The following is a 27,322-nucleotide window of genomic DNA, read 5'->3' on the forward strand; positions in this document are numbered from 1 at the left end:
AGCCAGCCAGTGGCTGTGCACCAAGAATGCGAGAAGTCAAGTGTTCGGCCTGAGCAACGAGAAGGAAGGAGATGACAATGCCCGAGGCAGTAAGAACAGAGGAGAAGCTGCTTTGGGCTGGCAGGTGGAGATCAGGATTTGGGTTTGGGGCGTTCATTACACCCGAGACGTTTTATGAGCGCCCAAGGAGACGTGTGAGATTAACAAGTCTGGACGACGGGCCCAGCTGGAGTGGGGATTTGGGGGTCACTAGCACTGAGGTGGTCTGTAAAGCCACATGACTGGGTCCCCCATGCAGGGATGGAGGGCAGAAAGGAGGACCGAGCCCTGGGTGCTCCAAGATGAAAAAGCTGGGCCAACGAGGAAGTCCCAGTAAAGAAGAGCAAGGGGGATAATCACAGGGGAGCCCAGTGAAAAAAAAGCCACCTTCTGGTTTATAAGGCAAATTAAAGTAATAACCCAGAAAGGAAAAAACCTATAAAGTTACATATAAAGGACAAGGAAACAAAAGAAATGGGTAGTCCCTAAAAGCACTCATTATAGTTTGATTATAGTTCATGACTTTACTAGTGAAATCCGTGGTAGCTGGCAGGTTCAGAATGAACGCCTTCCAATAAACGCAACCATCTCAGAGCAGGTGTCAGCGGGACTGAAAAAGCACTAAGCAAAAGCAAGAGGGTATTTGTTGAATTGTGCTTGAAAATTATCACTTTTCTGTAAATCTCCTGTATTTCAAAATAAGGAAAGAACTGAAACTGTGGAACTATAACCCATAACATTTTTTGAAATTACCTATAGAACTGCTTGTTGAGCTGTACTTTGAAAGTTAACACCTTTCTCTATGTTATATTTTACAATGGAAATAACTGATATTGTGGAACTGTAATCCATAATATTCTTTGAAATTTGCTACTTGTTAAATCGTACTTTGAAAGTTATCACTGCTATGTAAATATGTTAAAGTTCACAATAAAAAAAAATGCATAAAAAAAAAAAAGCAAGCGGATTCTGGTCCCAGCTCTGCTCCATCACAGCAGACTGGAAACAACGTATCAATGAGGGGGACAAAGTCGGCTCCGGGTTCTGTGATCTGGAAGCTAACTCCCACCTCACTACTTACTGGCTACAGAGCACTGCGTCCCAAACCCTCTGGTTCCTTATCTATAAAACGGAGACGGCGCGTATGCCTCACCACGTACTTTGTCAGGGAGAAAAATGCAAAATACACACACTTAGTACAATCTGGCATGCTACATGATGGAAACTGAAGCAAAGAGAAGTTAAGTAACAACACTAGGGTAGCACAGCTCTACGGGCTTGCATCTGGGTTCAAACCCAGCCATCAACAAATGCCAGCTGTGGTTAACCACATGCCCCTGTCAATAACCCTGTAAGATTAGAAATGATGATTTTCCAAGCTAGAGCAAGAAAAAGAAATCATATATAAAAGCTAATTCATTTTATTTTAATGCAATGCTCTGAAACTGGAGAGCAAAAGATTTATTTAAAAAAAAGAATGAAGCAAGTTGCTCTTTGGATACTGAGGTTAAACAAGCAGCTCACTTGATGACCAAGAGTTTAAAAAGCTTTCCATCTGCAAAGGATTACCACCACCCCATCTCTACCCTGAACTAACCAACACTGGTCAAGAGGATTCCAATGTTCCCTTCTGGAACACTTCTCACCCTTGGTTTTGGCATCCAATTTCCAATACTACTGGAAGAAAGGACTGTGTCAGAGCTCAGCTAAGGAAGTCACTCTGCATCAGGACGCACTAAAAAAAAGAAAGGGTTTGCTTATAAAGTTCTTCAAGATGTAGTAACTGTGCACTAGAGCCACATGGGGTTAAAAGGAGCCAGAGGCCTTACCCCGTCTATACTCTGTCTCTGCCTTCAAGTGGCTGTTCACTTCCTCCCAAGGCAACTAACACATCCATCTATAACCAGCTCGCCTGAAGTTCTCCTTTAATGAACTATAATTATCACCCTTTGGTCCAAATCCTCCCCACACCAATTTTACAGAACAGGTCTAATTCCTTTTCTAAACAGCAATCTTTCAAAGTTCTAACAGCACCTGGACCTGTTTTCTGTCCTAAGAATGCTTAAAATGATTCCTTTACCATCCTGATAGTTCTCCTGTTGACATGCTAAAATTCTGAATATCTGTTAGCTTGAGGCACGATGCACAAAATTAACAGATGGCAGTAGAGTGTGATCTAACAAACCCAGGAGAGCAGACCCATCACCCACTCCATTTCAGGTGCTAAACCCCCACGAACATAGGCTAACATGAGCATGAGCATTTTGGCAACCACATCACACAGCTGACTCCTCCCAGGTTCACCACAACGGAGTATAGGTTGCAAAGTTTACATAATGTGGATTCAAATCCCAGCTTTGCTGCCTACCAGCTGTGTGACCCTGGGCAAATTTACTGAACCTGTCTGGGCTGCAGTTTTCTCATCTGCAAAAGAGAAACCAAGAGCCCTGGATCTTAACCGTGGCTCTGCCAACTAAAGCACTTTGTTTCATCAGGCGCACTGCCTTTCTGGACCTTCATTACTTAGCGTGCAAAAATGAGAAGAGCTGAGCAGGAAGGCATGAGCACTCGAGAGAGATCTAAGACTCGGAGACTTCGTGTGAAAATCAACCAGACAGAGCACATACAGCATGTGGGAAGTACTGGACGCAGTCAGCAGGAAGGGCTTACGCTTGCCCTTGCACTTTAGGATACAGAAAATGGTAACTAAGTTTCTGCTGCCATAGAGAGTAGAAATTTTAAATAACTTAACATAGCAACACTGTATACACATAACATATACAGACACAACTGTATACATGCATGAAGTATACACGCAAAATTATTTACATAAAGATATGATAAAATTAAGTGGAAGAATGTGAGGAAAGAAGGAAATTCAGGGAAAAACAAAAATAATTTTTACTGTCTCCTCTCATCATTTCTTCAATATCTGAAAGAAATAAGATAAAAGGCCAAGTGAGAACATTCTGGGTCAGAGTAGAATAGAAGAATGCACCAGGGAGGGAAGGCAGGAGGAAAGCAAAAAGAGGAACCAGTAACGTGATGCAGAATGACACTGAGGGACATTTGCATGGTCAAAACACAAAAAAATAAGGGGGCCAGTGAACGGGTGTGTGTGTACACCATGTGACTCAGGATGGCGGGCAGTGAGGGGTTCCTTTAAGAAGGCTAAAAAGCAAAGTTTATGCTATCTACGCAGAAAGGATTTACATGCTGTCCGTCAGAGACTCACCCAGACAGACACTTTCTGGCTGCCAAAGAAACATGGTATTGAGCTCACCTTTGGTAGGGGAAAGAGGTCCTTTGTAGGTAAGGGTTATAAAGCCCTCGGTGGACAGCTGAAGGCTCTTCTCAAATCCGACTGGCCGCTCCGGCTTTAGGGTCCTTAGCTCTTCTGTTTGGGTCTCTGCCTCACAGCCCGAAGCTGCTTTTCCATTGATGGTCCCGCAGATGGGCATTGTCCCACAGATATTAAGCTGCAGGTCAGAACCAACACAAACCCATTCAGACTGCAGAATTCATCGCAAGAAAAATCCACAGGAACTCAAATCCTCGCTCACTTGAAAATGTTATTTATTATTCAGTTTACCAACTGGCCATCTTCTGGCAGTTAAGTCCTAAAGTTAGTACATAAGGAAAAAATCACAAAGGTCAAATAGAAATATCTGTACTCTGCCTCTAAGGTTCAGTGCACATGGCTTTATTTACACAGGGCCGTGAGTTAAAATGACCTTTAAATGCAATACGGTTATCTTGTGTATATAGTAAGATACCACACATAACAGAAGGAATAAATGTAAAGCCATAATTTTACAGTACTTACATTATGGAAACCCTATCAATTAAAGGTAAATATAATACAACGCCCCAACATTTCTTAAAGTCAGTATCACTGCTATCATTTCATTCCATTCTGTACCTTTGGAACAAAGACAAAGGAGAGGCTTCTCTGTACCTGTTAAGTGTTAATGGACTAACTATATAAAACAAGCATTGCTCTTAAAGACCAAAGTTTTCTACTTAAGAAATTAGGACTAAACCCCACACAAATGCTTTTGGCCCCCCGGGCTGTGTTCAGGAGTCCCTGGTTGTGGAAATCTCATGCAGGGTCCCCTGTCTTCCTTCAAAGCCTGGCCTCTACGGATCTGAGAGAAACACGGGCTCCACACACATCGTGTTTTGGGTGCTGGTTATCTGGGCGGCCCTGTGTCCAAACCCCTCTCCCTTTTGGGGTGCCTGGGCACCTGCAGAGACGTTGAACATGGGAGCTTCCACGGCGTGGAGAGCGCTCACTGAATCACGGATGGCTGGCCCCAGCCCCAGAGTTCCTGACTCTGTGGGTCTCGGTGGGGCAGAGAACATGCATTTATACAAGTTCCTGGGGATGCTGAAGTGACTGGTCCAGAGAACGCTGCTCCAGACACCCAGCAATAGAACAGGAATCACTTATTTTCTGCAGAATGTAGCAACCATGACGGTAATGAGGGCTTTATTTCATTTTCTTCTTAAGTCAGGGTTCTCTCCTCTCCTCCTAGGTAACGGCTGTCATCACCGTACCGGATCACAAGCCCAGGCATCGCAGGAATCACCAGCTCCTGGGCCTAAAATGCACCCTCCCTTACCCTCACTTCTAAGCACATTGGAAATTCTTCTGGAAACCCTTACCACGAATGTCTTTCCGATGCTCATGACCACATATCCTTGCGTACTATTTAGTGGGTTGAGATTAAACACAAATCCACTGTTGGGATCCCTTATAGAGCATGCCTACAAGGAACCGAAAGGGAGAGAGAAAAACATGTTCAAACGAGCTCCATGAGAGTGTGATAACTACCAAGCACTGCCACAATGGGCAAGTGTGTATTTTACGAAACTGTTTCTTCATTTATCTTAAAAACCTCTTTAAGAAAAGTTAGTGTTTTTTCTGGCAAAACAGAAGGATTGAGAAACAGTGTCCAGGCCCCTGAGTGTCGCTGTCCATTGGCTAAGAACATCCTTTGATAAAGCCACTTTCAAACCTCTGGTGCGGCACCGTGTGGTCCCGACAGCCCCTCCTGGGCAGCACGCCACGGTGTGTCATCAGCTCCGAGACAGTGAATCTACAGAAAGCTCTTAAGGCTACCACATTTACCTGGACAAGAAGACAACTGCCAATCCCTGAGGGAAAAGTTAGGTGGGAATCGTGAGAGACCATAATTAATTAAAAGAAAAAAAAAACCCACAAAACTTAAATCTCACATTCGGTGTTTGGTCTCAGTTCCTCTCTGGAGGACGAAAATGGGAAGAATATCAGCTAATTCACCAACTATTCCTTCCTCTTCTAGAAGATGTAATTAACTTTTCCCTTGGGCCTCCCCAGGGCTTTTTCTGCCCTGTGCCCCAGATGCAGGGAACGGAGCAGACACCACAGCCCCAGAGAGCAATGGCCGTGGACAGCGTGTCCTCATCCTACTGCTCCCACCCCCCAATGACCCTGTGCTGGGAAGATTCACTTGGAAAAGCCAGAGAGGCTGCGGACTGTCAGGAAGAAATGGGGGGGGGGGGGGGGGAACAAGCACTAGCATAAGGAAATATGCACAGTTCTATGGGAACAAGTAATTACCCTGGGGAGGTCAAAGACGGCACAGAGGAATGTACTGGCACAATTTGCAGGAGAGTATCCAACAGCGGGGAAGGAACAGCTACCAAGTCTCAAAGAAAGTGTGAAGCTCAGGGACCCAAATGCTCTGGGGGCATCAGCACTTTCATATGGCAAAGGCAGAAGAGATATTAGGAAATTTGCCTGGAATTAGATCAAGAGCCTTGACTTATCATAGTAAAACTTTCAGCTTTACCCTATAGATGACAGAGGGCCATTGAAATGTTCTAAGCATCAGAGTGATGTTATTAGCCACTCAGATCTACCAAGATTTTAGAGAAGGAGCTCTGCCAGTGATGCCACTGCAACAGTGAGGGGCCGTAAGAGGGAGATGTGGCTAGCAAGAGCACACTAGGAGTAAACCTGGAAGCACTGGTTCTTGCAGGATCAGAAGTTGGGGTGGGGGCCAGAGAGCTGGGAGGAATGCGGGTGTCAACGGTGGGGAGTGGCGATGAGGTAACTGATGCGGATACACAGGGGAAGGTGGTCAGTGCAGACACGGGTGCAGAAGTCCCGCAGGCAGGGACAGCTGGGTCTGGAGCTTACAGGGCACACGTACCTGGTCTGTGTCTGTGGTCGTCTGGATCGGACAGGCAGCCTCTGTGTTCCACAGGAAACTGACCACACACTCCCAATTGAGAGAAAATATGGGATGGGTATTCTGAAAAGTCAGATTCAGGATGACGGTCAATATAATACAATGGAACATGATATAGTCAAAACACTGGCCTGATACACAAAAAATAGCTAAAATCTACTAAATGTTTATTATACGTCAGTCGACAGGCAACTAGGTTAACTTAATGTCCTTGTTGACCCATGAAGGAGATCGTATCTCTCATTCTTGGACGTTAAGGAATTTATCTGAGCCCACGCCAACGGGAAGCGGTCAGATTGGGATCAAAACCAAAGTTTAATTATGTCTGTGCTTTTAAAAAATGCTCCATCACAGTAGCACATTATGGTGGGTGTAATTAACAGCACTGAATTCAACATGTGTGACAGTGGGTGAAAGGGGAGGTTCAGAGTTGAGTATGTCACTAGAAGGAAAGCTAGAGGATAAATATGGGATGGTATAACAGTGAACCCTGTGATTGTCAGTACAAATTTAAAAATTCTCTTTCATGAACTAGAACATATGTTCATCACTACTACACGGAGTTAAAAATAGAGTGGTATATGGGAAAAATTACAACTATGGACTATAACAGTAATATTTTAATACTCTTTCATCAACAGTAACAAATGTACCACACTAAGGGATAAAGGGATAAAGGAATAAAGGGTATGGGATATTTTGGTTGCTTGGTTGGTTTTAGGAGTAATGAAAAAGCTCTAAAAGTGATTATGGTGATTAATGAACAACTACATGATGATACTTTGAGCTACTGACTGTACACTTTGAACGGATTGTGTATATATGAAGATATCTCAATAAAACTGCTTTTAAAAAAAGGCACCATGACAAAAGTTGACTGCAGGAAGCCAGACACACAAGAAGAGAGGGTGTATGATTTCATTTAGGCATGCTCAAAAATGGGAAAAGCTCCTTGGTGGTGTTAGAGTGCCTGGTGCTGGTTATCCTGGGGCAGGGCTGGGGAAGTGATCGGAGGGGGCACAAGGAGGGTTTCTGGGGTCCTGCTGGGTTCTGTCTCTTATCTGGGTTCTGGTTATAGAGGTGCATTCAATTCGTGAAAACTCATCAAGCTGTATTAACTTGCAATTTGTGCACTTCTCTGCAAGTATATTTCAAAAAAGTTCTTCTAGAACGTGCTATGCTGTCTTCCTATTCAAGCATCACCTCCATTATGGATTAACAGCAGCTCACGCTGACAGCGTTTGTCACATCCCAGGCGCTGCACTAAATTAATCTACATAAGGACCGCATGAGCCAGGTTTTTTTATTATCTGCTTTCTACAGATAAGAAAACTTGCAGCACAGAGCAGTTAGGAAACCTACCCAGGCTCATAAAGTTAAGGACACAACAAAGGCTTTGATGCACTTTGAACCACTAGTGTGGCTCCCACTTGGTCCTCTGGCCCAAGAGCTCACACCCACACCCACCAAAGCACTCTCTAACCTGGTAAATCTCCCTCCTGGACTTGGTGTAGCCTTCTACGGAAGTAAAATAAAAATACACCCATGGCTTCTTCCTCACAATGTGACTGTGAAAATTAAATGAGCTTGTGAGCCCTAAGTTAAACCATGGATTTTAGTACAATGAGAAAAATGTGCTATCATCAGTTGTAACCAACGTAAGGTACTGGTGGTGGGGTGGTGTGTGGGAACTTTGTATTTTATGCATGATTGTTCTATAAACCCACAGTTTCTCTAATAAAGAAAAAAATTAAATGAGCTTTACCTCTGTGCAAGTTTGAATGTATTATGTCCCCCAAAACGCCACTATCTTTGATGCAATCTTGTGTGGGCAGACCTACTAGTGTTGATTAGATTGTAATTCTTTGAGTGTTTCCATGGAGATGTGACTCACCCAACTGTAGGTGATAACTCTGATTGGATAATTTCCATGGAGATGTGGCCCCGCCCATTCAGCATGGGCCTTGATTAGTTTACTAGAGCACTATATAAGCTCAGACAGAAGGAGCGAGCTTGCTACAGTTACGAGGGACACTTTAAGAACGCACAGGAGCTGAGAGAGGAGCTTCAGCTTACAGAGACATTTTGAAAACAGCCATTGAAAGCTGACACTGACATTTTGGAGAACGCCATTTTGAAACGCAACCTGGGAGCATGCCAGCCACATGCCTTCCCAGCGAACAGAGGTTTTCCGGACACCAATGGCCTTTCTCAAGTGAAGGTACTCTATTTGCTTATACCTTACCTTGGACACTTTATGGCCTTAAGACTGTAACTTTATAACCGAATAAACCCCCTTTATAAAAGTCAATCTTTTTCTGGTGTTTTGTGAAAAGGCAGCATTAGCAAACTGGAACAACCTCTGAAAGTTCTGTGACATACAAAACCCTCTGTAAATGTGGCATCCTTGATTCCCCCCGTGAGTGTTTACTGGGCCCACGTGAGGAACATACTGGTTCCAAGTACTAAGGGACACAGCGACACAGTGAAATTACTATGAAAACTAACATAGTCAAAATAAAGTGTCATAGAAAAGGTGAAAAACTAAGGGCTCAGAGAAGTTCCTGGAACCATCCAATGTCCCAATGACAACAAGAAACCAGACAGAGGGAGGGAGGCTCACAGACACAACCCCAAGGAGGGGGTGGGCATACACCCCGGGAGTGCTAGGCTGTGATGGGATATCTGGGTGCCTCTGCAGAATCCAAGAGCCCGAGATTCCTCCCTGAGACAGGAGAAGTCAACGGGAAGCCCAAGCTCAGGGTTTATAACCATTTATAGAACACCTGCGCTGTACAACGCAGCCCTGTGCCTACCCCACCAGTAATTCCATCCCCTCATCAGAGATCTTCTTGAATTCTAAAATAATCATACCTTGGGAAAAACAGTATATTGGCAAACAACATACATAATTGGGGATCCCTGAGACTCCTGGAATTTAAGTGATTTAAAGAGTCCACTAAACTGCTGGTGAGCAGTGAATACATTTTGCTATTTCAGTTCAATGAAGCTAGAAGAAACTGTAACAGAACCTTAAAAAAAGTAGACTTCTAAATAATTTATTTAATAATGACTTGCAGTATCTCCGCTATGGATGTATCTGACACTGTGATAACTATTTGAAGTATCCACATAAAATTCCACATAAGAAAGCAACTGAGACTGTACATAACGACTTCAAACCATTTTTATTTGCACTTTTCTATTCTGTTCCCCCAGCTAAGGAATTCAGGGCCAAAAGCAATCTCGATCATCTTATCTCCTCTCTGGCCTTAGTTTTTTACTCCCATTTTCCCATCATACTATACTTCTGTCCATCGCTGCTCGTCCACAGGCCTGAGATGCATCAAAGCCTCAGTTTCCTCATCCTTGAACTCTGGGGTTCTCCAAGATGCAGTCCAAGAGTGCTGTGATCCTTGGATCACCACCCTACGTGTGTCCAATCTCAACAACAGAGGGGTAGGCTGGGCGTCTGCACAGCGCAGAGAGAAAACTCAAGTCTGCAGGACACCACACAGTTGCATGCTGCACACTGAAGCCTCGAACTCAAAGATTAGGAGAAAGCTAGAGAAATTAGAGCCCCAAGAACAAGATGCTCCTCACCTGCTCACACATACAAGGTCACGCTGATCTTAGGCTGTGTGACTCTGCTACCCACCCCAAGACTAATTCATTTCTGCTAAGAGACAGATGAGGCAGTGGTGCTCCGTCACAGACACACCCACATCACCTTACCAGGCTGCCCCGGGTGCAGATGAGGTGGAGCCTCGTGGTGTAGGCAGTCAGCTTCCCCTCGCTGGTTCTGCAGGCCGAGCCATTGGTGTACTCCAGGAGGAGGCTGCCGCTCTCCTCCACCACAGGGCCTGTCTTTGCGATGCCCAAGTTGCTGATGGAGACGGCTTCAGAAAAGGAACCCTGCAAACAGGAGCCTCTTGTGAGACAGTTCCCTCCGAAGAGCCAACCAACGACTGACTTCCTTCCTTACTCATACTTGGACGTCATGGCTCCAGAGAAATCACACACGTGGGCAATGCACACAGGGCAGGGAATGCGGTTCTCGGCCGGCAGAGCGCACCCTCTGCCTTCCTTTAAAACAGCCTCTGTCCGCGGAACACACTCCAGGAAAAGGAGATTCCTGACAGGTTGTTTAGAAAGAAGCGGATTTCTAGAACACACGTACATCTATGACAACCACCAGGGGACATGCCAAAGTTCTGGCAGTGACTGAACTCAATCTGATGATTAAGTGCAGCTCAACGACCCAGCACGAGAGCTAACGCCTGGCTCTGGCTCAACCACAGCAACTCTCCTAAACTGATTTTTTTTCCCTAATTAATCCAAAACCCAACCTCTATTTTTTACAGATGTCTGTTGAATCACTCAAGGACACTTTTGCACTCTGGCCAGAAAGAATCATGAGGAGCTTCCTCTGCCTAGGGTCAAAGGTCACCAAGGAATTTTGGTTTTGCTTTTGTTTTAAACCTCAACAATGATTCCAGCATGATAAGTATCTGTCGGGAGGCAGATCAGCTTACGACGTGGGTCCCGAGCTTGCCCAGAGGACTTCATCGGCAGCCAGCCTGACCTGGATCTGGCAACCCCAAAATAACCAGCTCCCCCCACTCATCATGCACCAAGCAGAAAAGGCAAGATGGCCTGTAGCAGGCAGACTCACTTGAACTTTGTCATATTTCATCTGGCAAGCGGAGGCGTATCGATCACAGCCCGGCACTGGGTTCAGAGGCCGGCAGACATTTATATAATATTTCCTCCATGTGGTACGCTCCCCGCCGTTATCCATCGCATACCAGTTTCCTCCATGACCACCTTCAGATTTCGCTAGGCTGAAAGTTCAAAGCAAAGCATACGCTTTTAAACGACTCCTCCTTTTCAGCCTGATAATTTACTTCCAAACAGTTAGAGACATGCAGACATAGCAAACGAAACATGATCCACCGATCAAACTACACGAACTGGCTTGCCACAAGTCATTGCTCACCATGATTATAAACTGACCTCCACTGAATTCACTTTGTAACGGACCTTAAAGCTGTCCACAGCAACCTCCGTATTGACAGTTACTGTTCGTAATGATGATGGGGAAGACTGAGGCTTTGCTACAGCAGACACCAGTTGTTATCACAAAGGCTACCGGCCCTACAGTAGAATTCATTCTGCTGAAAACTCCCCATCTGGGTACTGTGCCCACCTGACCTAACACGACAGCCAGTTTCACGCTCACGACAACACCTGAACGGCACCAGCCACTGCGCTGGCCTGGCCCCATGTGAAGCCGCCTCACCTGGAGAGGTCATACTGCTCCAGCGTGGAGGGGTCGGTCACCACGCACTCCAGAGGCTCCTCCGGGCAGGCGTAACTGGTGTACCACCGGAAATTGTAGGTAGAGTTGTCTTCCTCCTAATCACATGCCAGGGAGAGAAAAGGGAAGAGACAGCAAAATGAAATGGAAATGTAGCACAGAGCCGGCATTTAAAGACTGATGCTGGCATTTTAAAGTTGTCAGAGTAGATTTGCTTTGCCCATCTCCTTTCATTTTATTAAAAGGAAGATAGCCCAGCAACCAACTATGATGGAATTCTAGCATCTGCTAAGTGGGGGTGAGGGATGTTTCCTCATGCTTCTGCAGGTGTTGTACACAAAAACAACTGGGTTGCAGGCTATCCCTGAGATGTACGGCCCCCGGAATAAAGAGCTTAAAAAACAGATACTGCCCACATATCCTGGCAAATCCGAAAGGAATCATTAAAATCATAATGAAAATTGTGAAAGCACAGAGGAAGGTCTGGCCAGGAAATCAGACCACCAGCTCTTTTTCTAAATCAAAGGTCCACAGCAGGCTCGGATGTCAGTTTGGAAGGGGAGGCAGGAAGCCAGATGATGGGATTGTCTATCCCCGGGGAACCATCATACTTGTCCTCCACCCACTGATGAATCTGGACCCAGAATCGTGGGATTGAGAACATCTTCTTGACCAAAAGGGGGATGAGAAATGAAACAAAATAAAGTTTCAGTCGCTGAGAGATTCCAACTGGAGTCGAGAGGTCACTCTGGTGGACATTCTTACACACTGTTTAAGATAACCCTTTTTAGGTTTTAATGTACTGGAATAGCTACAAGTAAATACCTGAAACCATCAAACTCCAACCCAGTAGCCCTGACTCTTGAAGACGATTGTATAACAACATAGCTTACAATGGGTGACAGCGTGATTGTGAAAACCCTGTGGATCACACTCCCTTTATCCAGTGTATGGATAGATGAGTAGAAAAATGGGGACAAAAACCAAATGAAAAACAGGGTAGGAGGTAGGGATGATTTGGGTGTTCTTTTTTACTTTTATTTTTTATTCTTATTCTTTCTGGTGTAAGGAAAATGTACAAAAATAGACTGGGGTGATGAATGCATAACTATATGATGGTACTGTGAAAAGTTGATTGTACACCATGGATAATTACATAGTATGTGAATATATTTCAATAAAACTGAATTTAATCTAAAAAAAATCCAATGAAGGATTTAACAATAAAAAACAAAACAAACAAAATACCATGTTGTACTTAAAATCATGGCCCTGTAGGCAACTGTGTGTCTTCTTCCCTACCTGTAAGAAACTGCCGTCCTCTCCCTCCCCGCCCCATAGGTGCACACACCCCTGCACTTGCACACGCCCCTGCACATGTGCACAGGACACCTCCTACCTGATACTCGGGGACACCCACGCCAGCATCGCGGTCGCAGAGGAAAGTGATCAGGGTTGCTCTGGGCGTATGCTTTTCATCATTATAGGGTGTGCCATCTCTGTAGTTCAACTGGATCATGCCATTGTAATAGAAAAGCTTAGCACTACTCAATCCCAAGTTCCAAGCCTTCTTCTCACTAAAACAAATACATAAATCCATCTCAGAAAAGGCCCGAAGACCAGACATGCTCCAACCCGGCGATGTTTAGGGAAGGGCCAGCGAGCAGCACGAAGAGGCTGCAGTGACCAGGATGCCGTGCTGCACATCAGGCAAATCCCATGGAAGGCTGTCTAACTGGGCCATCCTTGCAGGGGGTAAGAGGGCTTTTCAGACCCCCCACTGGGACCCAAATCCATCCCAGCACTGCTTCTTAAAAGGTACAACTCACTACAATTGAACAGACACCACCAGAATGGGGAAATAAGCACACAGAAGTCGATGAAACAAAAGAGAAGCCCAAAATACGCAAGCTCAGTCATATGTGATCCACTCTTCTTTCCCCAGGAGCAAGGCTTGCTCCTTTCTCTATGAAATTAAACTCCATGGCAGTTTTTGAGCCAGATATTCTTGGTGTTTAAATACTTGTTGTAAACACCATGACATTGCAATGAGAGGACATACCTATTCTTGAATAACATATCTGCTAGCACAAAACCCCTAAGCACAAATTCATAATCATAAGCAGTTGCTTGCCTTTTTGCTGCTACTTGGCATGCTCCCGAGTTTGACGGGCAAGAATCCACAGACACAGAACCACAAACGTTGATATAGAAGTCATACTTCTCTGTTTCAACTCTGTAGGCGCCATTTTTCTTGGTGAGAGGTGACAAATCAAAAGAAAACCCTAAGCAAGAATAAAAACAATCAGCATGTGTTAGTCAGAATACAGTCGACAAGGGTGAACTAAGCCCGTAGTTTCAACGAGACAGGGACCCTCCAGAAGCAGGAGGAAACTGCACATTTCCCTCAGGCCACCAGAGCTGCAATTACTAACAATATCCTTGCACATGGATTCCACACCACAAAATCCTTTTACCGTGTTAACCAAAAAGTCTACTCAAAGCCCGTAATTGCTGGTCTAATAAACAGCCAGTACATTCAACATTTATAGGACAACCACAATACAGTCACCTTCTTGTAAAGTCTCTCAAAGATCGGTTTCTTAGCTAGACCTGAGGTGAAAAGCCTCTTCAGAAATGACTTATCTCTTTGCGTCCTTCAGGTTTTGTCAAATCTATCTCAACAGTGATTCTAAGATAATATTTTCCGTATCTAAAGTAAGCCCCAAACATCAGATTTTCAGAATTTTGGTCAAATGGTACTAACATAATTAATTCTCATGCAGGTAACTGCTAAAATATTCATAGAAAATGTTAAAAAAAAAAAAAAATAGTAAGCAGTTCCAGTCACACTAAGCAGCAAAAGTGCTGCTTAGATACTTACCTGCCTGGGAATCAAACACCGTGCAATTTTCTCCTTCCATCTTAGACAGCACACAGGCAGCGGCCGTGTGCCACTCGAATTCGTAGAAGCAACCATTATCCCCAGAAGTTCTCAACACTGGAGCACTTTCTAAATCACCTGTTAATGGGGAAAAAAGACGTTACTGCCAATCCATTCCTGAAAATCTCCACTTATTCTTATTCTGTTTAGAAATAGACTTGGCAGCGTGATGCGAAATTAGGCCAAACACAACAGGGGTCAAAAGACAGTCATACCCTTTGACCTTATCCCACAGCTGGGCATTTATCCAAAGGAAACATTTCGATGTGAGGTGGAGAAGGAACGATAGCACAATCACCACTGCTGGAATCATGCTATTCATCCAACAATAGAGAAAAGGTTTAAAAATAATAAAACCAGGCCATGTCAGCAAGGAAGTCCCTAAAAACCATATACTTGTGAAACATAGAAGAGGAGTTACAAAATACATTTTGGGGAACATAAAAATCTATGAGCAGAGACAGACTGATTTTTGACTCTAAAAACAATGTAAAACTACACCTAAAGAAGAGTGAAAATGAACATTGTGCTTAAATGGTGAGATTATGGGCAACATTTTAAAACTATTCATGATTTTTTTTTCCCTTTTGGAGTAAGTTAAGCAATCCTGAAACTGACTTCCTATCAGTCACAAGGAAGGGGAAGCTGGGCTAAATCTCATAACTCATTTAGAAAATTACAACACTAATCCCCTATGGTGTTTCCATTTCTGGATTGGATTGGGGGGGGGGGATAAACTCCAACTGACCTACCTCCCAGCATGAAAGATTTCTGGATCTCAAATACTCAGCCTCGCCCACTTTCCACCTGATCTTTACAGTGTCCAAAGAAGAACAGAGAAATGAAAACATGAGTTTTCTTTTTAAATTTTTACCTGGCTTGCACACAAGTGTTATATTAGTTTTTATTGTCTTGTTTTGACCACAATCGTCACCATCTGAATAAGAGAGTTGAATGTTTCCTTTCTCTTTAGTGGGAGAAGAAATAAATTTTCCCAGATTTTTACTTCCACTCTTATCTGGAAAAGAGAAAGAAAAGGGGGGAGGGGGGCAGAAGACATGGTTAAAAATGATCAAGTTGTGGATGAAGAGGTTCCAAAATATCAGCCAACATCTAGCACGTGCACCATGACTCATTCCTCCACCCACCAGGCAGGGACGGGAAATGGGTTTCTCTTAAGTGACAAGTGTGACTAGAAGTAACAACCTCGGTGAGGGGGGCTCCAGGGCACATCCAGGCTCAGCATGAAAAAGCCACTGACAATAAGCACGTCCTCTATGGGAACCAGGGGAAGAGGAAGCAGCAAGCATGCCACGTAACAGTCGCCAGCCCCATAAAGTAACACAATTCCCCCGTTTTCAGGGCCTCAGTAACCCTGAGACACAATTTCCTTTGGAAGCACAGCCAAGAGATTACAGTTTGTCCCATGAATAAAGCGGAAACTAACTAAACCAGTTCAGCAGCCCAATCAGGTGACCAGTGGATATACAGTTCAGCTGCTTTCTATTGAAATGTATTAAAACTTTGTCCAAAAGTCCTTCCCCGTAGGCTTAAAAGGACCATGTGGTAGTTTATCCAAATAAGAGAGACTTTCATCAAGACCAAGAGAGACAACTGATCCTAAAAACTGGGGGAAAAAAATGAAAATGTTCTTGAAATCCAACCAAGGTCCACAATTCCTTATCTAATGTTTGTAACAGATGCTAATTTGGCTCATCTCCCAGCATTTTCAAAGTGAGTTTTAAATGATAAAGAGCTAATGGGCTAAGTATGCACATAAATCGAGACATTTCTGCACAGCTCCATGACCCCAGTGGAAGCAAAGGGAACCTAAAGAATACAAGGACTCTTATGCCAAGGCTACGAGAGGAGGCTCCGCTGCACTTTAAGCCATGACTTTCGGATAAGTCCGGGGAGTTATTAAAAAAATAAACTGTTTTACATGAGTACTGGTGAGGTTAGTCTTCAGGCTACAAAATGGAAAGATAATCCAATACTTTCCAACGTACTTATATTCCTAGTCCCAGGCCAGCTTTAGTAAATGTCAGAAGGCTTTGGCCAACTTCAGGAAATTTTAGTATTACATTTTTCAAAGTGCACTGAACAATTACCTGCATGTGAGGCATTAAAAGTGTTTTTTGTTTTTTGTTTTTTGTTTTAAAAAAAGCATCCTTTATAGATTGAACCCAGAAAGAAGAGGCTTAGATAAACCACAAGGAAGATTTTACAATTCACTCCAAACTGGATGCTGGGGAGCTCCACAAGCCTGTAGGAAAACCATCCCCCAGATAGTCCCCCTGGACATAACTCACCAACAGCACACACAGCTGCATCCTCAGGACAGCCTCTTGCCTTGCCTGCCTGCAGCACCCTGTGGCAGATATTAATGAAAAAATGCTTCTTTTCTTTTACCGTCTGACTGCCGTCGACTGCTTCCCAATTCTGTTCCAGCTCTGTAACAGAAAAAGTTTCTTTCAGCCGAGGGCAATGATTATTCCTTCAGTGCTGGGTAGGGCAGAGGCAAAGGCCCAATGCTCCTGAAGCTTCTGGACCATCAACTTCTGGTACTCTCTTCCCTGTCCCCAGCCAGGCTGAAGGCAAGAGATGCTCAGGTTTCTCATTTAATGCAATGGAAATGAACCAAACCCCCAATACTTCTGCAGAAGAGTAGGCTGAAAGAGAGAACGGAGAATAAAATAGCCAAATTCTCCAAAGCCCTGTCACAAGAAATCAGACACTAAACAGCAGACTGGGAGGCTAGCACGTGCCCGGGGACCTGGCAGAAAGACCAGCCATCAGCCGGGCATCCAGTTTCAGGCTGCTGTGAAAAACCCAGAGCCCCTCCGTTTATGAGCAAAGTCTGAGTGGGGCACATGCCTGGGGCCCTGTGCAGATACAAAAAAAGTGGCCCCTGAACTCAGGAGGTCCAGAGCCCAGTTCCACAGGAACCAAAACTGATCAAAACTCGATAGAGGGTGCACAGGCTGGTGCTAAGAGCAACACAGCACATCAAAGGAGGGGTCCCGCAAGCAGCAAAGCATCCTCCAGGCAGATGCCAAAGGCATAAATGAGCACTCGGGTAAAATCCTCAGCTCATGGTGTAACACAATTACTTTTGAAGAACTACGTACTGACTTAAATAGCTTCAAAGAAGTCCCAAGAGACCGTGCATATAAGCAAGATATACCCTAACATCATTTTGAAAGCTCTGGTTGGGTTGGGTTGGCTTGTCACTGTCCTAAGAGGGGGGACATTTTTTAAGCTAGCAGGGGTGGGGGAATTTTAACTAGTGGAGAAGGATTTTACCTCCCACCTCCTAGCTTCCTTAGCGCTAGGCTGGAGGGGCAAGTGCTACCAAGATGCCACAGGTTCCCACAGAGGCAGAGTTGTGCCATGAATCTGCTGATGAACGATTGTATCTTGCACCCCTCATGCCTGAGACTGCATCCTGTGTAACACATACTGAATGAGGAGATCCAGTACCACCACCCGGGCTACTGTCAGAAAACAGAGGCCTGGAGAAGGCAGGTGACTTCCTCAAGAAAATACAGCTGAATGTGGCCACGCCTGTCCTCAAATGGTTCTCAGCTTGGAACTCTGAGCTCCTTCCACTTTGCATGTCTTCAAGGGCACACACATGCCAGCAGTTAATCCTGACACCCCTCCCAAGGGCTTCAAGGGTGCTCAATTAGAACTCAAAGAGCGCTTACTTCCGAGACTAAAATTCACTAATGCAGCGCGCATTTACAGTGGAGGTCCTGAGTTCAAGGAAGGCTCAGAAACACTCCCCAGTGGAGGAAGGCTTTCTTCTCACATTGTGCTTTTCGAACCAGACAGGAAGTCAGAAGAGAGGCATGACAGCCCTTTCACAGCTGGCAATTACATGACTGAATGCAGGTCATTCTCTCTGCCTAGTATCAGCTCCAGATGCATCTAAAGATGCAACTCTCTTCTCTCTACCTAATTCTGGGACTGTCCAAGGGTAAAAGAAGGGATTCCACACCTAGATTAGGTTGCCAGTTAGAAGCATCCGTACTTATTATTCAATCTTCTCTGTTCCCCACTGAATTATAAGCCCCGTGAGGGCAGGAGTTGTGTCTGTTCTGTTCACTGCTGCATCTGAGCATATGAGCTTGTGCTTGCCACGTAAGAAAGACTCAATAAGCATTTGTTCAAAATAAATGAGCTCAGTTCAGCAGCCACGTGCCATGGACTGAGCTCTCTGGGACAAACTCCACCTTATGTTCATGCAGCACAGGATAGTGTCCCCAGAGCTCTCACCTCAGTGGACACCACAGATCCTCACAAAAGCATATAGCACAGTGAGGCAGGAAAAGAAATGCCAATTCCATTTCAGAGAGAGACACAAAGCAGTGAGACAGGAAGTCAGAAACACACAGAGTCCAAAAGACGCAGATGTGGATCCAGCTCTGCCAACCTTAATGCCAGGTTGCTTAACCCTCTGAGCCTATGAATTAAATATATAAAATGGAAATACCACCTACTTGAAGGCTGTCATAAGAGTTTTCATTAAAAACACATATACTTAAACACAAAGCACAAGGCCCAGCACTCAGCAGGCACTTGGCATATTTTTTTTTAATTAAACTATTGTAAGGTCAGCCCATAGTAACACAACTGGAAAAGGGTAATGCTGGCCTCAAATTGATTTTGCCTCTTAATTCAGAGCTATTTCTAATCATCTGTACTGCTATGTGAGAAGGAGGAAGGAAAAAAAAAAAAAAAGGCCAGGACACAATTAGTTGATGGTCTTAAAGCAAATGGCAACAGCATCTCGAAAACTATTTGCAGAAAGAGACAAGAGAACATCGTCCCTAACGCACGGACTGGACGCCCGCAAGGTGCCAGGACACACCTGAGTGGCGAGCCAGCACAGAGAGGTCGTATCGCCTCTTCCCGTCGGACACGCCGCACGGAAGCTCTTCCTTCTCTTTGACGCAGGCATACTTGGTTTCCCACGTGAAGAAGTAGGTGCAGTCTGCCTCCCCAGTGAAGACAGGCTCTCCTCTCCCATCTCTGCCTGTGGAATTTGATAAGGAAAAAAATTTAAACTTCTTTATGTGACAAAAATCTCAGGACGTCAAGGGAGCGAGAGAAGAAATAGTGGGCAGGATACCTGGGCCGATGGCCCAGTAAAGCATTCAAAGTCCCAAACCTCTGGAGGCGAGAGCTGAGAGTGGCCTCCATTGGGTTTCAGACACGCAAGCCTAAACTCCTGGATGGTGGGGACAAAGCCTCATTTCTCTTGCAGAATGGTATCAGGTCATTAATGACGTTTAAAACATGTTCAGTGGAGAGAGAAAAAGAACACAAAAGAGGAGTGGTTGCAAGGGTTCGGGAGGAGGGAGCAAGGAGAGGTGGAGCACAGAGCATTTTCTGGGCAGTGAAACTATTCTGTATGGTACTGTAATGGTGCATACGTGACATCACACATTTGTCAAAACCCATAGATTGCCCAACACAGAAAGTGAACGCTAATGTAAACTACAGGCACTATAGATTTTAGTTATAAAACCATATCAATATTGGTTCACCGACTGTTAACAAACGTACCACATTAAGGCAGGATGTTAATGATGGGTGTGCACATCACGGTGGGTGTAATTAACAGCACGGAGCTTTGTATGTGAGCGTGGTTGAAAGGGGAAGTTTAGGGTCGTCGTGTATGTCACTAGAAGGAAAGATGGAGGATAAAACGGGACTGTATAAAACAGCGAACCCTGTTGTGGATGATGACTATGTATGTTGATAGTACAAGTAAAAGGATGTTCTTTCATGAATTTGAACAAATATATGTTACTATTACAAGGTGTTAACAAAGGTGGTATATGGGAGAAATGCAACTAATGCAAACTATGGACTACAGTTAACAGTGATATTTTAATATTCATTAACTCTAATAAATGTACCACACAAGTGCTAGGGATCAATAATTGGGGGTGGGAGGGTGAGGTATGGGATGTTTGGGTTTTTTTTTTTTTTTTTTTTGAATAATGAAAATGTTCTAACATTGATTGTGGTGATGAATATACAACTCTGTGATTACATTGTGAGCCATGATTGTATAGTTTGGATGGGGTGTGTGGTGTGTGAATATATTTGAATAAAACAGCTTTTTAAAGAGAGAGAGAGAGAAAGCTATATTTAAAAAAAGACCTTTCAATCAAGAGTCTCCCCTGATTAATATGAAACTCAATAAAAATAATAAAAATAAATATAAATAGGTATGTAAAAGGGCAGTGGGTGTAGGGAAACGCTGTACTTTCTGCTCAATTTTCTATAAATCTAAAACTGCTCTAAAAAATATATAGTCTATGAGAGAGAAAAAAAATACTAAAGAGAAACATGTGAGCAGCAAAGCAGGCCTCTGCCCCCGGGCTGTGGTTAGCCTCCACCAGGCTCAGGGCCACAGAGCAGGGATTCACTGCCTGACAAAATTATGGATTTCTGAAAGGAGGACAGAGCCCAGAGCTCTAGTTCCAGGAACACCAGTGACTAATGATGTGACCTTGAGCAAGATGAGTTCCCTGGGACTCATCTGTAAAATCAAAATGAAGGAGTGGATCGAGCCGAGAGTCTCTCCCAGTTCTAAAAGGCTTGGATCCTATGACAGCCTCCCTCGAAATGCTGGAGGCGTTTCTCCAAATGGCACCAGTATTCAATGAATTCATCAGAAAATTCGTCTCTAGTGTCCTACTCAACTCAGTGGTCTCCTCCTCCACCCCTAAGAGTGAGCTCCAGGTTTCCTATCTAGTAGCTGGAACAGTTCAGCTCCCAATAGGCTGAAAACCAGATCCTTCCTGGGCCACTTCCCCATTTCACAGAGCCTGTGATTTAGTGAACTTCACTGACTTCACCCTTACTAGAAATACTTTCCCCTGACTCTTCCAAGCTGCTAGATTGCTGGCCTATGGCTCCTTTTCCCACCCCTCGATGGTTTTAATAATCCTTCTCTGGACCTTCTACGTTAGTTGCTTTTCTTGAGGTTTGGTGTTCTGAGTTGCAGTGTTCTAAGGGAAAGAGAAACGATATTCTGTACCAAGGATACATGATGTTTCAATTGCAATTTCTATTAGGTCTTTGATGTTATCTTCATGATGATTATAAAAGCAAAAGCAGTTACCCTGTACTCAGCAAAATCTGAGCCAGCCACCAAGCTAAGCCCTTCACTCTCACTAGCTCATCTAAGTATGGGCTTTGCAAGGATCAGCAGCTGCACAAAAGTGGGCATTGTCTTAAGTGCTTTTTGAATATTTACATCTTTAATCCCATGGCATAGGTACAATTTTAGTCCCATTTTGTAGATTCAGGGTGGCTAAATAACATGTCTGTGGTTTCACAGCTAGAAAGTAGAGGAACCAGGAATCAAACCCAGAAAGCCTGGCTGCAGAGCCCACTCTCAGCCACAAGGAATACCTCCCAGCCTTCAGTCTCAGTCTTTCCCTTTCCCTTCTTTTCTCAAAGCAGTAAGTGCTTTGAGCCATTCTCTTGAAGAAACAGAACAGCTCACTTGTCTCTCTTTCCAGTTCACCCACATAGCTTACATACAGTTCCCTCCTACTGGATTCGTATTTGACTATTTTGAAAAAGAATTGTGTTTCTGCAAACCTGAAAGCACTCGTTTTTGATAAGGTGACAAAGATTAAATAATACTATGAATGGTTCCAGCACCCATCCTGAATTTGGGAACTGGTTCTACAGGGCAAGTCCGCCGTAAACGCCACTCAGCATGCATCTTAACCGTAGTATTTAATTTCTCAAAGACTTTCAGCAGAACAGAGGGCCATGACTCCCCTCTACCAAACCCCATTTGTCTCTGGTTGCTTTTATACCTCATGGGCTTTGCCTTCGGGCTCACCGTCCCTGGCGCCTAAGGCTTCCGTCCAGCCATCAGCACTAAGAGCTTCGACTTTTCACAATCTCTCCCTTCGGTCACGCAGCCTGGCTCTTCATCCCCATGGTAGCTCCCCGCAGCAAATCTAGGTGGCCTCCCGGAATTTGGATTCCATGACCAGCTCAAGGGAAAGGGGAGTTTTCCAATGGAGTACCAAGGAGCTCTCCCGCCGCCATTCCTCTCCATGGCAAAGACAATGCTCCCAATGTACCAAACGGGTTTAATTTCCTTCCTAGACACACAGCTAAACTACATTTCCCAGCCTGCCTGTATTTAGGTCAGGGCCATGCAACTCCATTCTGGTACATTTTTTAAAAATAAATTGCTGTTCGCATTCCACAGAGACCTTGCATGCCAAGTGTTAAAGATGGAAGCAGCAGATGGAAAAAGAGCTTGAGTGCCTGGACAACCACCCCCAGGCCCCAGTAACACACACTGAACTGTGACATGAGACATAAACCACTGAACCACTTAAATTTGCAGGCAGTTTTTAATCAGCCTATCCTAATACATTTTACTCTCTCCAAAGGACTATCTAATGCCCTAATTTAACAGGTCACCAATAATAAGGCATCACATTACATCAAACTACATTTAAGTTACTGAAACAAATGGCAAAAAAACATTTTGGCTAAAAGACTAAATTTATGTACCTTTGTATTTGGAAAACCTATGAACTCTAAATTCATAAGTATAAGTAATTTCTGGAGATCTAAGTTAAACTTTAAAACACGTTACATTAAATTACATGGCCAATTAACACACATTCACAATCAAATTACATTACATTTACCCAATAAACAGAATCTACCCAGGGACTTTCTCTAGAATTTAAATTTCTCTAAATTTAAATTCAAATGAAGTAATAATGAAATCGTTTTATAGTGCATACTGGTTGCTCCAAGGTTTTTGGAGCATTACACCACAGAGCTAGAAGGAATCTTAAATATTTTATAATACAACTCTTGCCTCAGAGGATGCTTAAAATCCTTCCAAAAAATACCTAACATCTAAACGTCCAGTCACCTTGTTACAAACATCACAAAAATAGCCTAGCAAAATATAGACTTTTTTGATACTAGCGTATTATCGTTAATTTCATCAGGTGCAGGACTGTTTCAGAGGTTACATGAAGGAATATCCTATTTTCAGAGTTGGGGTGGAGCTTTATGATTTGTCAGTGACACACAGTTAAAAGGAAGTAAATTTGGCAAAATGTTAACGATTGCTGATCTCAGCGGTGGGTGTATGACTTTTTGTCATAATGTTCTTTCTACTTATATATTTGAAAAATTCTCTAATAAAAAGTAAAAAGGGGAGCAAAATGGTCTTTGGGATTTTTTTCAAGCCTTGTCTCATGCGGGCCTTAGCTGCCCTGGCACCATCTTCCCAGTACCCTTGAATGAAGTTGGCACACTCTCAATGAGGCAAGTCATTAATAAAAGGCCCTGAAAAGAACAGGGCTAAGGAGGTCAGGGCGACGTGGCTCATGGAAGCCTGACTGACAGCAGCACAGCAAAGCAGGGGAGCATGGGGAGACCTGGGTGAAACAGGAGGCAGGGTATGGCGCCGACCCACCAAGAATGCCAAGGCACAGCCAAGCACCAGTACCTAAAGGTCTGGAGACCTGGAGTAAGAAGTGAGCTCCATTCCAAGGGACTAGGGGCACAGAGCAGGAGTGTCATTCGGAGATGGTCTCCTAAAAGCAAGTCTTGGAAAAAGTAAAGAAAACAAACAAACAATAGGGAAGATGGGAGATGCATCCGAAGGTCACTCTGATTTTTGTCATTCAGAAGTCAGATTCATGTCCAAACCATGCTTAAAATCCTTGAGACGTCCTACTGATTTTGAGATCAAGCCCAAATTCCTTTGTAAGCCATACAAGGCTTTTCATGATATTGCCCCAGTCACCTTTCTAGGGTCACCTTCAGCCATGTTCTCATGCTCTGAATACTTAGCTTTATGGACCTGCTAACGGCTAGCCAAATCCCTGCCTCTGCCTGAGTTGTTCCCTCTGCCAAGAATACTGGCCTCACAGCCACCATCCATGTGCCTGACTTACTCCTACTCATCTCTAAGACTCAGCTCAAGCACCAGCTCCTCTTGGCAACGTTGTCTTAACTGCCTTGATCCCCATTGCCTATCCCAGCTCCCAGACCAGAATGACATGCCGCTCTCCTGATAAAGCACAAGGGTGATAATATGCAACAGGAGCTCTATTTTAGTACATTCTACCCTGTACTAGAATCACCATTCTCCACATCTCTCTCTACTTCCTGTCTATAAACGCCTTTCATTCATTATGGCATCCGTGGGCCTGGCAGAGTCTAAGTTTAATAGGTACGACTCGAGTGTTTGTTGAATGAACCAACTGAGAACTAAAAACAGGTGCAGCAAACAGATTACAATGCAAGACTGGAGGCCAGGTGAAGGAGTAAAGAGAGCTGAAACCGCAACAAAGGATTTCTGCAAACAAGGCACCCTAATGGCAAATGTAACAATCATAGTAAATGGAACATTTTCACCTAAAGCATTTCCATCAGCATTTCCTAGGCTCCATTAGGAAGTTCACTAGAGAGGGATACTAAAATCAGAACGCTTGGTGACCTCTTCTTCACCATTACACTCAAAGTTTCTACAGCACAGTTCAGTGAATCATTTAGAAATCTGCCCCATGACCAAACTGTCAAAAGAATGAAGGACCAGAAAGAACCTCAGGAATGGGACAGCCAGGTGCAGTGGTGCCAGAGATACAGACTGGGACTGAAATCCAACCCAGGCTTCCGGCATGGCTGTGTCAAAAGTGAGGGTGGGGGAAGGCGCCTGGGTAACAGCTCAGAGGTCAAAGACGGAATCCCATCACCTCTTTAAAGACGCAAACTGTGTCTAAAATCTCCCAGACAAGGATATAGCAGAGTTTTTTGAAATGCCAATGCCCCTGTGCCTTCAAGGAAGCTTTTCGTAATTGCTCAGAAGAAAACAAAATTATAACTTAAACTTGCCCTGCAACATCCTGTACTCCCCAAATCGTAACTGCACAACAAGAACCACCACTTTGAAAGAAAAAAAAGGGGGAGGAGGGGGCAGGGGTTATCCTGAAACTTACTACCTAAAAGAAGAAGCCACCCCCGGAAACAAAGTTGGGGAGTAAACTCAACCTGCTGTAATTGCACTCACTTTATAAAGTGTCAACTAAAATTCAAGACAGATGCTCTTTCCCAGCAAAGACCAGTACTGGGCCCCTTCCCAAAATAAACATGGAGAAGAGAGGAAAATGGAAACAGGATGTGTGTGTCGACAAGGAGGGAGGGGGCACTTTTACCCATTACAACAGAAAAACGCAGCCTGGGGATTACTGCTGACCAGTTCCAAAGGAGGACATCTGATTGCTCCAAAAAACTGCCTCACTCAGTGTTCCACTTCCAAGAACACACACAAACACTCACACACGTGCGCCCATCAACTCAAAGAGCTTGTGTTAAAGCCCAGTGTGTACACTCACCTGCGGTTTTATTGCATTCAAAGTTTATGATGCTCATTCTTTGAAAGCCTGAGCTGCATTCATCTCCTCCAAAATAGATTAAGGTGAGGTCTCCATCAGAGTATCTAGATTTTGTGAATATACACATATACATATATTGGATAGAACCAAGAGAGAAACTGACATTTTTTTAAAATGTATACATTAAGTCTTTTGCCAATCATCCACAAATCATTACTGACATAAAACAGCAAACTCTCTAGCCAGCTAGGGGGAAAACATCTCAAGGAAATGAGTTCCAAATGTACAGGCTTGTCATCCTTTTACTTCAAAGTAATAACTGGCTGGAAAAAAAAAAGAGTTAAAGGTTTTACTGTGAGCACAAAGAGACTCTCTCCTCTTGCTCTCACTTTTGGATTTCATACAAAATAAATAATGTCCCAGAATCACATAGCTTTCCCGGCAACTGCCATAAACACAATCTGACTTAGGGATTCTGGGCAATCTTACTTACAGAGGACTACATTTTCATAATGCTTTTGTGGCTATAACTACCAAGTGAAGGGCCATGAGAATTCCACTGAATGAATTCTTTTAGTTATTTAAAATTTTTATGCTAATGGTATTTCAGACTCTCACTGCCAGAGCAATAATGAAATTCCTCAAAAAACAAATTTTGAAATTATATATAAAAACCACATTAACTATAAAAGTAAATTAATAACTTTCTTATAACCTTACAAACAATAAATTTATAAAACGAGCAGTTTTAACAAAAGCACTTTCATATGTAGTGGGAAAGCCAGGAAAAATGCCCAACTGTTAGTTTAGTGATAAACGGCAACTTGTCTAAGTTAAAAGGGAAGGAATGTTGGCTGAAACTGATTTTCCTGTACTTAAAACAGAAGGAAGAAGAAGATGAGGGGAGTGGGCTACTCTTCAGAAGAATATACACAAAGCACCTCAAAATGACACAGAGGCTGTTTACGTACCGGAGCATCTGATTCTGGTATTTTCCTGCCACTTTGACTTGAGAGCGATCAGTCTTTTTCACCTGGCAAACAGCTGCGTCTTTCTTGTTACCACAGACCTGAGCTCCAATTTCCCCACAGACGTTCAAATAAAAAACATATTCTTTTTCATCTGAGGTGTAGAATGGAGCTAAAGAAAGGGGAGGAAAATGTATGAGAAAAGGCCTTGTCATATCAATGTCAGAAAGTTGTAGCCACACTTTTGTCAAACTTCAATCCCGATTTCCGAAATGCCAGCTCAGATGACAATCCGCTCCATGCCATGGCAGGGGTTAACTCAGCCCTGCTCTCCGGCTTCCCTCAGGCCCCTTAGTGCCACACAGCACCAGAAGGAGTGAAGACTGGGAAGTGCC

General features: G+C 43.9%; 1 protein-coding gene across 1 annotated transcript in view; it reads right to left on the reverse strand.

Moving 5' to 3' along the window:
- Positions 1 to 27,322, reverse strand: part of IGF2R (insulin like growth factor 2 receptor) — a 124,913-nt gene that overhangs the window by 49,694 nt on the left and 47,897 nt on the right. The window contains exons 9-22 of the mRNA XM_037817891.1: positions 26,931 to 27,099; positions 25,960 to 26,063; positions 19,419 to 19,583; positions 16,855 to 16,995; positions 15,417 to 15,560; positions 14,483 to 14,620; positions 13,733 to 13,883; positions 12,998 to 13,175; positions 11,581 to 11,696; positions 10,954 to 11,122; positions 10,014 to 10,193; positions 6,240 to 6,341; positions 4,708 to 4,809; positions 3,323 to 3,518 (exon numbers count right to left, since the gene is read on the reverse strand). Of these exons, the coding sequence (XP_037673819.1) occupies positions 3,323 to 3,518; positions 4,708 to 4,809; positions 6,240 to 6,341; positions 10,014 to 10,193; positions 10,954 to 11,122; positions 11,581 to 11,696; positions 12,998 to 13,175; positions 13,733 to 13,883; positions 14,483 to 14,620; positions 15,417 to 15,560; positions 16,855 to 16,995; positions 19,419 to 19,583; positions 25,960 to 26,063; positions 26,931 to 27,099 (2,055 nt within the window). The remainder of the gene's footprint in view (positions 1 to 3,322; positions 3,519 to 4,707; positions 4,810 to 6,239; positions 6,342 to 10,013; positions 10,194 to 10,953; positions 11,123 to 11,580; positions 11,697 to 12,997; positions 13,176 to 13,732; positions 13,884 to 14,482; positions 14,621 to 15,416; positions 15,561 to 16,854; positions 16,996 to 19,418; positions 19,584 to 25,959; positions 26,064 to 26,930; positions 27,100 to 27,322) is intronic.

Source organism: Choloepus didactylus, chromosome 24 (assembly GCF_015220235.1).
Source record: "Choloepus didactylus isolate mChoDid1 chromosome 24, mChoDid1.pri, whole genome shotgun sequence".
NCBI lineage: Eukaryota > Metazoa > Chordata > Mammalia > Pilosa > Megalonychidae > Choloepus > Choloepus didactylus.